The sequence below is a fragment of the Fragaria vesca genome, linkage group LG6 (assembly GCF_000184155.1).
Source record: "Fragaria vesca subsp. vesca linkage group LG6, FraVesHawaii_1.0, whole genome shotgun sequence".
Classification (NCBI taxonomy): domain Eukaryota; kingdom Viridiplantae; phylum Streptophyta; class Magnoliopsida; order Rosales; family Rosaceae; genus Fragaria; species Fragaria vesca.
In genome coordinates, this window is record NC_020496.1 from 11,106,550 (window position 1) to 11,121,678 (window position 15,129).

Genomic DNA, 15,129 nt, shown 5'->3' on the forward strand with positions numbered 1-15,129 from the left:
TCAATGTTGGATTGGTATCCGTGGCTTCCTCTCGGCGTCGCCCTCATATCTCTGGCTTTCGTTCTTGGAGAAGAGCCGAGCGACCTCAACCTAGGAAGAGAACCCGTAACTTAATCCTCGAGCTGCTTGAAGACGTTGTACCGGCATCGTCCTTCATTTTGTCATCGTCATTGTTTATCTGATATGGTTCTTTCATTTGGAGGTAGAGGAGGGAGAATAGAGGGTTGTATATCTAATCGATTCTCTGCTTCATACGGTTGCCGAAGGTAACTTTCAGTCAATTGGAATGAAACTATTTTGCATTCTTCATACAAATTTCTGTTCTGAAATACAACAATAACTTGTTGTCAATTTATGATTTCTTATTATATCCCCAATTGAAATTTGAATTTCTTTTTCGATTATTCCGGGGTCGGGTCGTTACACATATCTCTTATCACTTCAATTCATTTTATTATTCTGTTGGGAAATGAATTGAAATGGGGGGATAGATTACCGTCTAGCCAATGACATGTAATAGCTCCCAAAAGTCTTGCTATGCATCTCTAGCTCAATAGATTGAAATGACAAATATGAGATAAATTAAATCAAATATGTGATAACTTGATTCACATTGATTTATTTTGACAAAAATAAAGCTCATAAGACCTGAACATGCTTTCTAGCCCACATCTAAACAAAGCTCAAGTTTCATCATTGGTGAACCTAAAAGAAACACAAAAAGAACTAGAAAAGAAAAAAAAACAAACATATATATATATTTTATTATTATTATAACACTTTAAACACACATTCTTCATCTCATACTGGAACTTAACATTGAATCTAATGTTAAAAGAATTTTCTTTAAAAGTAATTTCAATGTAAAGTGTAAGAATGATTGAATGAAACAAACTGTAACAATAGATAAAATCACCTCACTCGCGCACACTCTACATTTTCTTTTGCGGCAGTGATGATTTTGAAGCCTTTAAAATGTGCGGGTGCTACCTCTATTATTCAATGCAATCTGTCATGCCTAATGTAATGCATATTGTGAATCAAGGCTTCAAAAGCTAGTTGCAAGTGTATTATACATGTATAGTAGTTGCACTGTCGTTGAGACATTGTTGTCTCGGAATGTCTCGGAATGACCGAATGAATCATAATTTTCGGATGGAGAATAATATCATATCTTAATGTCAACTGTTCATGGAGTGAAAAATTAATTAATATGTGAAAGGGAAATTATGCTAATGAGAACTGAAATGAAATTTGGCTTTGAAATACCTCTAATTTTTCGTTTGATTTTTCCCATGTATTCTACTTCAGTGTTCCATACTTCTCTACGTCATAGAACTCCCTTGGTGGCTGGCCTTTCCAAAGATTTGTTGTCTGACATGATGTATGATGTTGGTTTGGAAGGTTTATGGTTTAAGGGGAGAGAGAGAGGCAGAAGAAGTATTTAAGGGGGAGATCAAAAGCCCAACGGCATGTTCCCTTACCAACTTATCAAAACGTCGACATGCTGCGCACACCACAAAGTAATGCAGAGAGAGGCAGAAGAGATGAAGAGATGGAATAAGAGGGACCAAGGAGGAGAGAGTAAATGACAAATGAAAAGAAAGATGAAAAAGGCTAAAACTCATTTTCTCAACCACACACGGTCAGAGTAAAAATTCAAGTTTGTAAAAATTTACGTTTGTAAAAATTTAAGGTTATATATGGAGGGATAGAATGACGAGATGAAATTGTATTTGGTTTTGTTCAGAGCATGTTTGACCGATCGGAAAGCGCTTGCGACCAAGCTGCTCTCTCTCGAAACGTATCTGATCTCCATGTTCGACGGTTAGGCTTTCTATGCTCTCATTTTCTTTGATTGGTTGATTGCTTGTAGTGTGAAATTTATGGGTTTATTTAGAGTTTTTTTTTTTTTTTTTCTTTCTAGGTAGTTTGCTGATTGTAGTGAGATTGCAGTAATCAATTTTCTCTTAGGGTTTCGAACTTTGAAATTGTGTGTGTGGGTGAGTTATTCTATCAGCTTGAAGTAACTGACCGGTAATACTAGAGAAAAGGGTTTGCCAGAAATGTAGAATATGAATAATGTAGCAATTTTTGTATGGAGTAATGAGTTATTTTGTATGAGTTTGATAAAAAAAAATGTAGCTATATGAAGCTTGTAAAGATATTTTAATGATCAAGAAATAGAAGAAAATCTTCCACATCTTTAGTGTGTTTAGATTTCTTCATATATGAGATTACTGCTTCTACGGTGGAATCATGATACTTCTTCTCTGTCTGTGGTCAACTGGTCATTCATAGGGATGGCAATAATCCCCAGCGGGTAGGGTACCCACGGGTATCGACCCTAACGGGGAAGATATACGGGTATAAACGGGTAACGGGGATGGGGATTCCCAGTATTCGGATTCTTAAATCGGATACGGGGCGGGTATGATATTTTGATATTCGTCCCCATCCCCATCCATTAAAGATGAAAATATTATTATATATAATTATATAATTTATTATTATATATATAATTTATAAATAAATATTTATGTAAAAAATTTGTGATTCTCTTAATGGACTTTCCTTTTTATTATATATTTTTATTCTCTTAATGAAATTTACCAGTATTGTTATGTTTTAACCGAGACTTGTATTTATTTTTATTGAATTGAAACGTGAAACTTATTTATTTTAGTATTTGATTTTAATTTCATACTTTTATATAATTGTATTTCGTATTTAAAAAAAAATTAATCTAATACATAATTTTTAACGGGTACGGAGAATCTTAATTATCTAATTACGGGTACGAGAACAGGTACAGGGATGAGAAATGAGAAATGTAAAAAGGTATAAGTATGGTATTTTGATTCTCATACCCTACCCTACCCATTGCCATCCCTAGTCATTCACCATGTTATATAACACTCGCCAAGAAAAACAAAAGACCAACGGTATGAAGGATCAACATTGCGCTTGGTAGGAACACCACCAAGTTCATCAGCCATAGGGAACAGCAGTACACCACCATCACCCTTATTGCTTTTCAAGTAAAGAATGAGGAAAGTGGACAAGAGTGAAACTGAAATTATAAAAATTTGAAACAGTTTTACCTTTCGAATTAAAATCCATTTAGCTATGTTCTTTCTCATTTTCCTTCACATTATCTTACCCGAGAAATAGACAAGGAAAAACGTGACCCAACAACTTGAAGAACAATGGATTAGCTGTAGAACCAGCTTAGTTGGTCCAAACAGTTTTCACTCACTCCCTACTATACTCGAAGTTCTACTATTCTGAGAAAATAAAAAAAATGCAAGCTGTTAAGTGCATATGTTTTCAAATCCCATATACTCGTTGTTCTCAATCTTTTGAATCGTATCTGCTATGCCAACTCCACCTGTGTCAAAACAAAGCATCCTTCAATCATCAGGAGAAAAAATTGGAAAAAAGAAAAAACGAAAATCCATATCATGGCCAGAGTTCATAGAAGTGTTGTTTACTTGATTGTCCATACCTAGTGATATTGCACTCACAAAGATTGTTGCGGCCAGAATAAAGATAATTATAGACGCCCTCCCTAAAATATTAATAACCTTTCTCACAACATGTTGTCCTACAAGGGCTGCAAAGCTGGCCACAGCAGTGAAGTAGAGAGCTGCACAACACGAAGCAACTCTTAGAATTTAGCATTCTTTCAACATAAATCAGAATGGCTGAGAAAGCTAATTACCATAGGGAACTGGAAAACGTTTGAGAAGGTAGTATTCAACAACTGACATTGACGCAGAAAATGTCATGGCAAATGTAGCAGTGGCACTCGACACCTGCACATAACAAATCATTCACACGATGAAACGGTCCCTGTGTTGGATGTAATTTTAAGTACAAAAAGTAATACTAAAAGATGAAATCGCTGACCAAAACATCATCTTTCCTAGTGGTAACAAAAAGTGAAAGTGAAAATGTACAGAGTAACGTGGATTCAAAGGAGAATCGCAAAAGCTATAAATGATGGGACCAATGATATAGTTCAAGCAAAGCTTCTCAACTTTGAAAAGTCAGCTGCTCTCGATGGCTGGAAGAGTTTCATTGTTATTCATGCTTGTACTCATTTTATCTCTACATACTATGCTGACAATTATACTACCTATTGGTACATGTAGTCCTCTAGATCCTATCAGTAGGGAATTCCATTGCGGAGATTTAATCTCATGTGAACTGGCCTCCACCAGGGAATTGGATAAAGTCAGCATTCCAAAGCATACTAGTGGTCTTCAACTTCAAATATCTTAAGCTATGAACACAGTTATCCAATAATTAGAGCTTATGGGCTGAAAGTTTCATGAATAATTATCTCAAAGGCAATAGTTACTTTGAGAATATAATGGTATCCTGTTCTTCCAGTATATAAACGTATTTCGAATGGTGATGAAGTTCTTCAGCAAGGTTTCAGATGGTGTGTGAGCAACAAAGAGTCAAAGAGTACTATCAACATTAAGTTCAAGAGTTGGTTGGGACCTTATTAGCTTCTGAGTTCATCTTCTGTTTCTCCAGGCCGTTCTAATCTTGATGAGTTAATAGCAAATTATTACTATGTTTACGGAGAGTCGTACATATGCAAGCTTCTAATAATGATGATGTACTTCATATGCTTCCTTTTGTACATCATCTTCTGTTCCTATTGATACTGCTACGGAACAGACATATATGCTTCCTATCGATACAGGTACATCTGTATTGCTTTAGGTTGTATCAACAGGAATCCTCACCTATAGTACCATGGGATGAAGTCTGCATTCTGACTTGTAAACTGATTTCTGTAGGTATATTGGTAGGTAATGAAGATCTTAATAACCATGACCATAGCCATCCTTGCAAAGTCTTTCAAGATAATAGTTATTGGTGATAATCAATTATGGATTGAAATGCTCAGGAAAAAGTTCAGGGGTAGTGATTAGTCTTGTTCTGGTTCCAGTACTTGGGAAGGGTTTTATGTCCGGTAATTATTCAGCAAGGTTCCAGTACAAATGTTAAGTATCAACATTTGTGTTTGATAATTGGTTGGGACCTGATTCCGCTATGAGATCACAGTTTATATCTTCTGGATCAACTAATCATAATGAGATATTTAAAGATTATATCTTGATTTCAGTGGATGTATTCAATCTATAATAATGTTAATACTGAAGTTGGGCATAGGATTGGTTGTATACCTGCTGACCCTAAACCATATGCCCCTCTAGAGTTAAAGCTCTATCAGTCTATCCCATCCTCCAGACGGGTTTTAAACTGAAAGTTGATGGTCCAGACTTAATTCTGAGGGTGGCACAGATACAGGAGGTCTGGTTTGAGATTGCAAGGGTGATTGGTTGACATTGGGACTGGTGAATTTCTTAGTATGCTGAACTACAGGATTTATATTATGGGCTCAACACTGCTCAGGAAATCAACCACGGAGGTTAATCTGCTCTAGCCGTATGTTTGGTTAATTGATGATTGGGATTGATCATTGGATGATTCTAGTTGTAAGATCCTAGAATGGGTGGGTTGCAAAATTATTCACTATCAGCAGATCAATTATGCAGATGATCATTCTCCAAAAAAATAAATAAAAATAATAATAAATAAAAATAAAATTATGCAGATGATTGTTTAGCCCACCATGGGAACACATTAAATTGATTCATGAGCCATTTGAATGATGATCTCAACATGCAGACAAGTTTTAGTTTTAGTTTTCTGGGCTTCAGCCATCCACATTACTATACCTTTTGAGCTGTATAAGAAATTAAGAGAAAAATGGTCTGATTCTTAATGGGACAACTGAATGCTAGAATTACATGAAGATATTTAAGAAATACAACCTCAACTATATCACATTATATTCGTCAGCAACAATTCCACTTATTAATATCAAAACGAAGTAGAGTAATTACCTGAGGTGGGATTCCCAGCTCCAGAAAAAGAGGACCCAAGATAAAGCCTCCACCAAGTCCAAGCAAACCACCAACTATACCAGCTATTATGCCACAGCCACAATAAAGAACAAGATGGTGCACTTTCCAATCCATGCTTGATACATCCTGGGATGAGATCACTCTTTGTCCGTAGTACAGTCTAACAGCCTCATATGAACTTGCTCCAAAAGCCACTGGGATCTAAGAATGTTTTTTTAATAAATCTTTTTATGAAAGAAAAAAAGTAAGTGAAATGATGTTTTGAACTCCTATTCAGGAATCGAAGATCAAAAGGAAGATTTTATCACACTTAAAAGTATGGAAATAAAAGTCATATTTTCTGATTATGTAGGACATGGAAGGTACCTGCATGAGGTTCAATACCCAATATGCTACCGAACAAGTTGTGGTATAATACTGGTGCCAAACAAACAAGATTCCATCAATGAGAATTAATGCATAGGTATACATTAATACTATGCCTTGATGCATACGTTTGTAAAAGAAACACAACCGCTATGAAAATTAAGAACCTTAGCAATCTGCAACGCCAGTATCAAGATCCAAACAGCAACCAGAAGTCCAAGTTCCTTCCAGTATATATTCTCAATAATAGGAACCTGAGAAAGATACAGAAAGTCGGTCTCTACAACTATATGTCAAATTGTAGTTAGGGTGCAACACGATACCTCTTTTCTTTTAGACTCGTTTCTTCCTGATAGACTACTGTTGATCGGAGTGCCAGGTAAAGGTCTGTATTCAACTTCTTCACTACCACTACCTTAATAAAAAAATAATTCTTCATTAGCCTCGAGCGGTGAATGACGAAAGACCATCACTACAAAAGTGAGAATGATATATCTACTCACCATTTAACTGCATTCGTCTGGCAACTTCCTGAAAATTCAAAAGTTGTGAGCCAAAAATGTCAGGGATGGATCAAGTTAATCCTCATACACAGTCAACCTAATGAGTAGAGTTTAAGATGACCTTCTTCAGTATAGTTTCTCTTTTCCAAGACTCAACTCCCTTGAAGAACGCCTTCGTTGATGTGCCTGCAGGTCATCATTATTGATTCAAAGAAGTGGTCCAACTGAGAGGAGAAATGTTTTATATAATTTGAACCTTACCTAAGAAAATAACGATTAGCAACACTGTGATCATCCAGTCAGCAAATATTACATTGAAAGAAACTCCAATGCTAATCCCAAGCATAAGCATCGGTTGGACAAGAAGTGCCAGGTCATAGTCGATGATGGGCAAGTCAAGAGTGGGATGCCTCAATCTTAAGTTGTAAAAAACAGTTGCAGCTGCTCCACCCGTGATCATACCTATGCAAACAGACAGAACCACACCAAATTGCATTCAGGTACATTTGAAAAGTGCAAGGGGTAAATTACACATCAATATGTGAATGCAACAGAGAACCTAACTTAGACTCAGAAGTTAGAAACCCAATTTCACAGGTAGACATAAACATCATTGGTGGAACTGTGGAAGCAACAAAAAGACCAATTGTGGTCGAGGCTCTGAAGCACAAATTAGTTATTGCCTCCACTCAAACAAACATTCAAACACCACTAATGCACAAAATCTCATTCCTATAAACAGTAGTTGAGGCTGCACCAATAGGTTTCATTTCAATATTTCATCAACATTCAATATTTAACGTTTCTAGGTGCCTGATCAAGTTATAAATTTGAGCAGATTACACGCCTCTGTTGCAGGTCAAAATTGAAAAAGCTGTTAAAGAACAATTGAGAATGAACTTACACTTCGATAATGCTGTTGATGATTTATCATCAAACCCGATAATCAAAGTGAGCATAGGAACAAAAATGCCACCCCCACCCACTCCTCCCACAGTCCCAAACGCAGCTCCAATGAATCCAATTATTGTTCCAACCACAATTCTCCACCCAAATTCCATTTCCTGCATATCCAACAGTACAATATGAGAACAGCATTTCAAAATCATTATGAAACAAGAATAACCAACCAAGAACGCAACGAAAATTAAACTTACAGGCCAAACAGCCACATAACCCAATTGACCCGGTCGCCATACAAAGCTTAACACTCTGTTCAAATAACCAGATTGGAACTTTTCAGCCCCACTATAAGTTGAAGCATCTTGTTGGATTGTGTCTTGTACTGAACCAATGACTAGAGCCACAACAAGAAAACCAGCCACAACCACTCCCATACTCCACCTCAACCCACACCATGGTAATCCAACTTCAGCCATCTGATTTCTAGAAAGAAGAAGACCTCCTAGGCAAAACCCAGTTCCTACGAAGCAGAGCTTAGCTTCTGTGTCTTCGTGTGTTGTGTGTATATTGTCATGTAAGTTAGTTAATGAATGCCAGAGGATAAACACCCAGAATGTCAGAAATGAAAGTACCAAGAAATTTCTTCTTACAAGAAACCCAGAAACCAAGGTCCTGTTGTGTCTCTCTTATAGTCTCTCCTTTGCTCCCCTACCTGTCGTTCAATCTTTTTACCAGTCCCCCACCTCTGTTATCTATGGGTTTTACCTACAACTCCTGCCAAGTAGTTTATAAAAAATGACAATGATACTCCATTTTCCTCTTTTTCTCCATCGGGAGCCGTGAAGATTGGAAATTCTGACAAGAAAATCGTATTCTAGTACAATGTGTATGGGGCTATGGTTCTTAATTCTCCATACCCCATTGTTTAATTCGCATTATCAGCAAAACTTCAAAGTAAATCTTCCCCATTGCATTGTCAACATCAGAAACAAATGGTGATACACTAATGGGCATTCATATATTTGATTCAACATTTCATGGACACATCGAATTGAACAAGAAAAAAGAGGACAGTTGCAATCTTGAATTCTTGATAGTGAAATCAAACGCCATGGACAACAATGGGAGGAGATCACTGTCCTCATTTCCCCTTATCCAAATTCCATCACATGCACAATTCATACTCCACCAAACACAAAGCATGGATCTTCAAAAATCACATTCGCAATCAATTGAATCAGAATTTCATTACGTCAAGAAATCTAACCGATCTTGCATCACAATCAATCTGCTCTTAGCTATATTCAATATGCAAACTATAAACCCAGATATACAAAATATATACATACATCATTCCAGAAGAAGCAACAACAACAGCCATACAAGGTTTACACATTACAACAAAGCTAATCAAAAACCCAGTAAATTAAAAATCTAGTTAGAGAGGGGTTTGGGGTTTAAGCATAACCCCCAACCAAAATAGGACCCTCATCATTATCCTTCTTCTTCTTATTCTTGTCTCCGATCTCTAACCCAACCAACCCATCCACACAAGCCTTATCTCCACCGACCTCTCTCACATCTTCGCCTCCCACAATCACCTTATCCCTCATCTCCTCCTCGCCGCCCACCACCACTTCGTCTCCGCCGACCTCCACAGCTCCGCCCTTCTCTCCGCCGCAACCTCCCGGATTCGCATCCGTCTCGGCCCCGACCACCGCGTCGGGCCGCGCTTCCCAGGGATCGTCGACGCAGTCGTCTTCGTCGTCGTCGGAGGTGAAGATGGAGGTGGCGCGTGACTTGACGGCGGTGGCGGCTTTGAGGAAGGCTTCTTTGATGGAGTCCGGCGGGAGGGCGCAGTCCTCGAGACCGGCATCTTCGAGGCGGGGAGGGTGGATGCGGTGGAGCAGTCCGGGTTGTTCGTCGGTGGCCTCCATTGTTGGATCTGAGACGAGAGCTTTGGTTTTGATTTTGGTTTTGTTAGAAATGAAATCACATAAAACTCGGCAAATTGTTCGAAGAGGTAAATGAATCAGATGGTCATTTCCGTTTTTAACCCTTCGTTTGTCAGCCAGAGACGTGGCGTCTGTCCAGGAAATGGCTTACGTGTCAAACAGCTACTCCTCACTAGTGTTCACTACGTGTCAAATAGTTACTTCTCTCGTCTGCCTTGACCAAGGTAGATAAATTCGGAGATCTAGTCAAAGTAAAATTCGGGGAGACTTCAGAAACAGATTAGCGTAATTCAGGTAGCACTAACACAAGTTCGATATTCTCCTAGTCTCTAGGATTTTATTCCTAGCTAATCTCAGTTATTATAGATTTCCTCGTGGTACTCTGCAAGAAATATAAGTATTTTACCTTTCTAGTGTGAGATTTGAATTCGATACTTAATGAAATCTATCTCATAATGAATACATGAACTTAAACAATCTGTGTTATCAGGATAACGACATCTGTATCTATCTTTACTGGAATTTACAGAATCTGAAATTGAATGAAAACTTACATGTATAACCTGAGTGATCCATTGTGATCATTTGTCTTGCACCGTATGTTCTTCTGTTGAAGTACTTTATCTGCTTGTTGACACACTTGATCCTTGAAAACTTTGTTGCAAGAACTGTAGTCGTCAATATGATCATCTTCTTATATATCCTCCTGATTGAGTTGTCTGTTGTGATCTTCTCCTGATTTCACATTTATGATTCTCTAAGTTAATGAGACTTTTGATGAGGAACTCACGTGTATCAGCAGGAACCAAATCTGACATTTATATTGTTCAGTTATCCATGGCAGTTTCTTCCATCAAGAAATTGTCATGTCCTTCTAACTGTTTTTACAAAACTCAAATCAGATATATACCATATAACTGTATTAAATGAGTTTCAAATTCTAACAGATTATTGAGTTTGACCAATATGATTATTTCTTCAATGCTTGAGTTCAAATACCAGTCATATTATGTTTACATTCTTCTTAATACAATGTCTAGTTCTTCAAGATATCTAACACCTAGTTCTATTAAGATTAGGAATTAGATGCATATTATTTCTACATTCTTCTTAATATAATGTCTAGTTCTTCAGGATATCTAACACCTAGTTCTATTAAGATTAGGAATTAGATGCCTATATAAGCACCCGTGATCTTTGGTATTGAGAATAGTTTTCAAATCAAATTCAAACAACATCAAAGATTATCCCTACTCATTAGGTTATAGCAAATATTCATCCGTCCAGACTATTGACGCTTTGCCGTTTCTATCAAATTGTGGAATTGAGAATGGCAACAATTGAAGAGACTGATCTTCGTCTTGGGTTAACCTGAATGTGGGAGGAAAAAAATGTGGCACTACGATTGGTACTCTCACTGAACGCGAGCCTGAATCCATGCTTTCTGCAATGTTTAGTGGTCGTCATACTTTAAAGAAAGATGAAAAGGGGTATGTTTTGATTGACAGAGATGGTGATTATTTTGGATATGTTCTGAATTGGTTACGAGATGGTGATGTTCCTCCTTTAGACGCTCGTGCACAGTACCATCTCCTGAAAGAGGCAGAGTACTATCAATTACTTGGTTTGATAGATAGAATAAACTCAATGAACACAAGTGCTGCTGAGTTAACACGTGTTGATGTCATAAGATGTATACAATCAAATCAGAAAACGTTTCGAGGTGTAAATCTTTCTGGCCTTGATCTGTCAAACCTGGAGTTAGAAGGTATAAACTTCAGTCATGCATGTCTAACCAATGTGTCATTCCTAGGTGCAAATGTGAGGGGAGCTAATTTTGATGGTGCTACTCTCTCACAAGCTGATTTTACAAAGGCAAACGTTGAAGGTTCTTCGTTTAAAAATGCTGATGCTCGAGGTGTCATCTTTCGTGATTCAGTTTCGGAAGGAAGCGTATTATTTTCTGGGGCCAAACTTGCTGGAGCTAATTTTACAGGTGCAAATCTTAATGGATCAGCTAATTTTGATTGTGCCACTCTCTCACGAGCTGATTTTACGAAGGCAAACGTTGAAGGTTCTTCGTTTAAAACTGCTGATGCTCGGGGTGCCATCTTTAGTGATTCAGTTTCTCAAGGAAGCGTATTTTCTGGGGCCAAACTTGATGGAGCTAGTTTTACAGGTGCAAATCTAAAGAATGCTCGTTTTGATGGTGTCACCACTACTGATCTTTCACGAGCTGATTTTACAAAGGCTAATCTTGAATGGGCTTGTTTAAATCGCGTGTGTGCTGTGGATGCCAACTTTAGTTCGGCTACTTGTACATATTGTGATTTCACTGAGGCGAACTTGCTTGGAGTATCATTTGCTGGCACTGACTTGAATTATGCGAATCTTCGAAGAGCACGTTTGAAAAATTGTATATTCCGCAAGGCCAACTTGAGAAGTGCAAAACTATATGATGCAGATCTTACAAATGCCTGTATGGAGGGGGCTTTAAATTATTGGCAATAGATGAATGAGCCAGATAGCTAGCTGGGTGCACGTTATTTTGAAGGCCAGGGTTGCTAATTTATAGGTTAAATGCTAGCTAGGGATACCTACTCTGAGTGTACTCCATTTGTTTTCTTCCTCTTCTTCATTATCAAAATTGTAGTCCTACTCATAGTTATGACATTTTACTATTTGATTTTGTATTACAATAGTGCACAATCTGCCAAAATAATGAAGTAAAAAGATGCCTTAAGTTTCAACTTTCAAGTGACGTACTTCTGATTACTCTTCTGTTTCTGTGAGCTTTTACTTCAACTTATTTAGGAAGCCAATCTGCACAGCATTGTTCTATGTACAACAGAGGGGCATTCTGCTCTATCTGCTTATTCATAAGCACAGAATCTGAGTGGATCTTCTTCCCACCAGCAGCAGCATTGCTTATTCATATAGAACCCTCTTGGGAGTTGGGAGAGGGTTCGGAGTTTACTTGGTCGATAAGTAGTAATGATTATGTGTAAGATGATGGATTCCGAGGTAGACCTAAAATTTGTACTCCACGTACGTATATACGGACTACTTATCCGTCAAGTAAATCTGGAAAACCAGTATATATACACAAAAATTCTATACCAAAATAAACCCTAATAGGGTTACCATACTTCGTCTCTAGCTGCTTTCCCAAGCTTAAAGCTTGATCTCTACTTTCACAATGATGATGAACTATCTGGTGCTGTTTATTCTGACCCTATCGTCAATTTTGATTCTGGTGATACTAGTGAACAGCAAGACCTTCTCGAAGAACATGGCCGTGGGAAGGCTGCTCTACTCGGTGGACATTTTGTTTGTTCGCTACGATCATCTTCAAGCCTCAGAACTATGCGACAGTTGTTATCGATTTCCTTCTGCTGGGTAATCTCTATCTTTTCTATGCATCCCTAAGGCTTCTCTATTAATTTAAACCCTAATTCCATTCATATACTTCTTAGGACTTCTATGTAAATTTATGTCCTTTCAAAACAAAAACAAAAAAACAAAAAAAACCTATCTAAATATGTCTCTCCAGATTGTCTGCTTAATAACACAATGTGAGTTGCACTTGCAGGATTGTACTCCTCCATTGCATTTAAGATGAAAGAATTTAGCCAGAAAATCAGGAACCTCGAATCTGAACTTGAATCCAAGGCAAGAGACATTAGATCTGCAGAAGCCAAGACCATTTCAGTGAGGAAGCAATTTGAAGAATTGGTTCTTGAGCGTGATCGTTTACTTGAGTCATCAGGCACCAGACTCAAACAAATAGAATCTGAACTCGGAACCAAGACGAGAGACATCAATGTTGCAGAAGCCAATGCTACTACTCTAAAGAAACAGCTCGAAGAGCTCCTTCTTGAATATGATGTTTTACTCGAGAGAAACCAAATTTTAGAAAATCGATCCGAGTCATTGCAAAGGGTCAAAGAGCTGGAGTATGAACTCGAGACTAGGACGAAAGATGTTAATGTTGCAGAAGCCAATAACATTACTCTAAGGAAGCAATTTGAAGAGAGCCTCCTTGAGAATGACCGTCTATCTGAATGGAATCAAGTTTTGAACAACCAGCTGCAGTCATCGGGCAAGAGACTGCAGCATCTGGAATCTGAACTTCAGACCAAGAGGAATGAAGCTAATGCTGCAGAAGCCAAAGTTGTTGCTCTATGGAAGGAAAAGCAAGATATAGATATCGAGTTGCAAACAGCCAGCTCCAGTCTTAGACATAAAGAGTATGAACTCAAGATCAAGACAGAACATGTCACTACAACTGAAGCAAGCAATTCAGAATTAAGGAGGCTCTATCTGAATTTGAAGAACCAGTTGGACTCAATGAGCACACTATCTGAAGAAACTTCATCTCTAAGGAATGAAAACCAAAGTTTGAAGAAAAAGTTGCAGTCATCAAGCACAAGACTGAGAGAACTAGAATCTGCAGAAGACAATGATGCTCTAAAGATGGAAATCCAAAGCTTGAAGGACCAATTACAGTCATCAAGAAAAAAAACTCAAGCGAGTAGGATCTGCAGAAGCAACCACTATGGCCCTAAAGAAGGAAATCCAAAGTCTAGAGAAGGAGTTGTTTTCACTGAAAAGAAAACTCAAACAAGTAGAAACTGCAGAAGCCTAACTTTAAATAGAAAATTATACAGCGCACCCGGGTGCGGCCGGGTGTATCCCACCCGTCCTATTTTTCGACCCGACCAAAAAAAAATAATAATAAAAAAAATTAACGGTGGAGATGACGGGTGCGCCGAATAGACTCTCCACTTTAAAGGAACAATATCAAATCTTAAAGAACCAAGTGCAGCCATCAGCAACAAAAAGCACAAATGAAGCAAAAGCCGGTAGTAGTGCTGCTCTAATAATATAAAAAAGACTATATATTATAAGCGAATTAAGAACGCATTAAAAAATTACACTCTCCGTATATGAAAAAAGGAAATTTTCCTGCATTAAGATTTAAAACTTGTTGTCTACTTTCAGGAAATGCGTTCAGAAGATCCTTTAGCAGTGAATTTAATTTAAAATAGGTGAAAGTTGATTTTAGAGTTAGTTTCTGACCTTCCCACGAATTAGTGAATTAGGCAGGATCCTTTATGTACAGAATAACAAATGTACAGACTAATAAAGAGCGAGTCAATCTTCATAAATTTCATCGTAAATGTGAAATACTTAATACCTTAATAAATACAAATAAAAATCTGGGAGAGATAAAAAAGATGAACCTTTTGGATCTTATTAACCAAAGAGATACGACTTTGCGCTATAGTGAACTCAGCACCAATCAAGAATCCCCAAGGAATTCCAAGAATTCTTGTTATACACTCATTCCAACCGTCAACTCTCTTTTCTAGGTTCATCGATATTGAATCAATGGAACGTACCTCTAAAACCTGTTCTACTTTTGGAAGGCCTTGCGTTATATCACCA

The 15,129-nt window shown here is 37.7% G+C and overlaps 2 protein-coding genes and 1 non-coding gene across 3 annotated transcripts; 1 reads left to right on the forward strand and 2 right to left on the reverse strand.

The window, feature by feature from the left end:
* Nucleotides 1–1,900, forward strand: LOC101293897. The gene is made up of 3 exons (XR_184895.1): nt 1–266; nt 1,312–1,645; nt 1,751–1,900. It is a non-coding gene; the product is annotated as an uncharacterized LOC101293897 (transcript).
* Nucleotides 1,901–3,106: 1,206 nt separating this feature from the next.
* LOC101294092 lies at nt 3,107–8,272 on the reverse strand. The gene is made up of 12 exons (XM_004302858.1): nt 7,978–8,272; nt 7,725–7,884; nt 7,082–7,282; nt 6,942–7,006; nt 6,821–6,848; nt 6,641–6,732; nt 6,485–6,571; nt 6,318–6,368; nt 5,931–6,152; nt 3,725–3,818; nt 3,509–3,649; nt 3,107–3,391 (listed from the first exon to the last, which is right to left on the reverse strand). The coding sequence occupies exons 1-12, from the start codon at nt 8,197–8,199 to the stop codon at nt 3,315–3,317; spliced, it is 1,440 nt and encodes a 479-aa protein (XP_004302906.1). The 5' UTR covers nt 8,200–8,272; the 3' UTR covers nt 3,107–3,314.
* A 729-nt stretch (nt 8,273–9,001) lies between these two features.
* LOC101294382 lies at nt 9,002–9,969 on the reverse strand. Its single transcript, XM_004302859.1, has one exon. It carries the CDS (start codon nt 9,658–9,660, stop codon nt 9,181–9,183), a length of 480 nt encoding a protein of 159 aa, XP_004302907.1. The 5' UTR covers nt 9,661–9,969; the 3' UTR covers nt 9,002–9,180.
* Nucleotides 9,970–15,129: the final 5,160 nt, after the last annotated feature.

Bases quoted from the DNA above. Each gene is read 5' to 3' on its own strand.
- LOC101294382 (XM_004302859.1), bottom strand. From the start codon at position 9,660: ATGGAGGCCACCGACGAACAACCCGGACTGCTCCACCGCATCCACCCT.
- LOC101294092 (XM_004302858.1), bottom strand. From the start codon at position 8,199: ATGGCTGAAGTTGGATTACCATGGTGTGGGTTGAGGTGGAGTATGGGA. The intron at 7,007-7,081 runs GTAAGGTTCAAA...GATGACCTGCAG, and splicing joins GCTAATCGTTATTTTCTTAG to GCACATCAACGAAGGCGTTC. The intron at 3,650-3,724 runs GTAATTAGCTTT...CGTGTTGTGCAG, and splicing joins ACGTTTTCCAGTTCCCTATG to CTCTCTACTTCACTGCTGTG.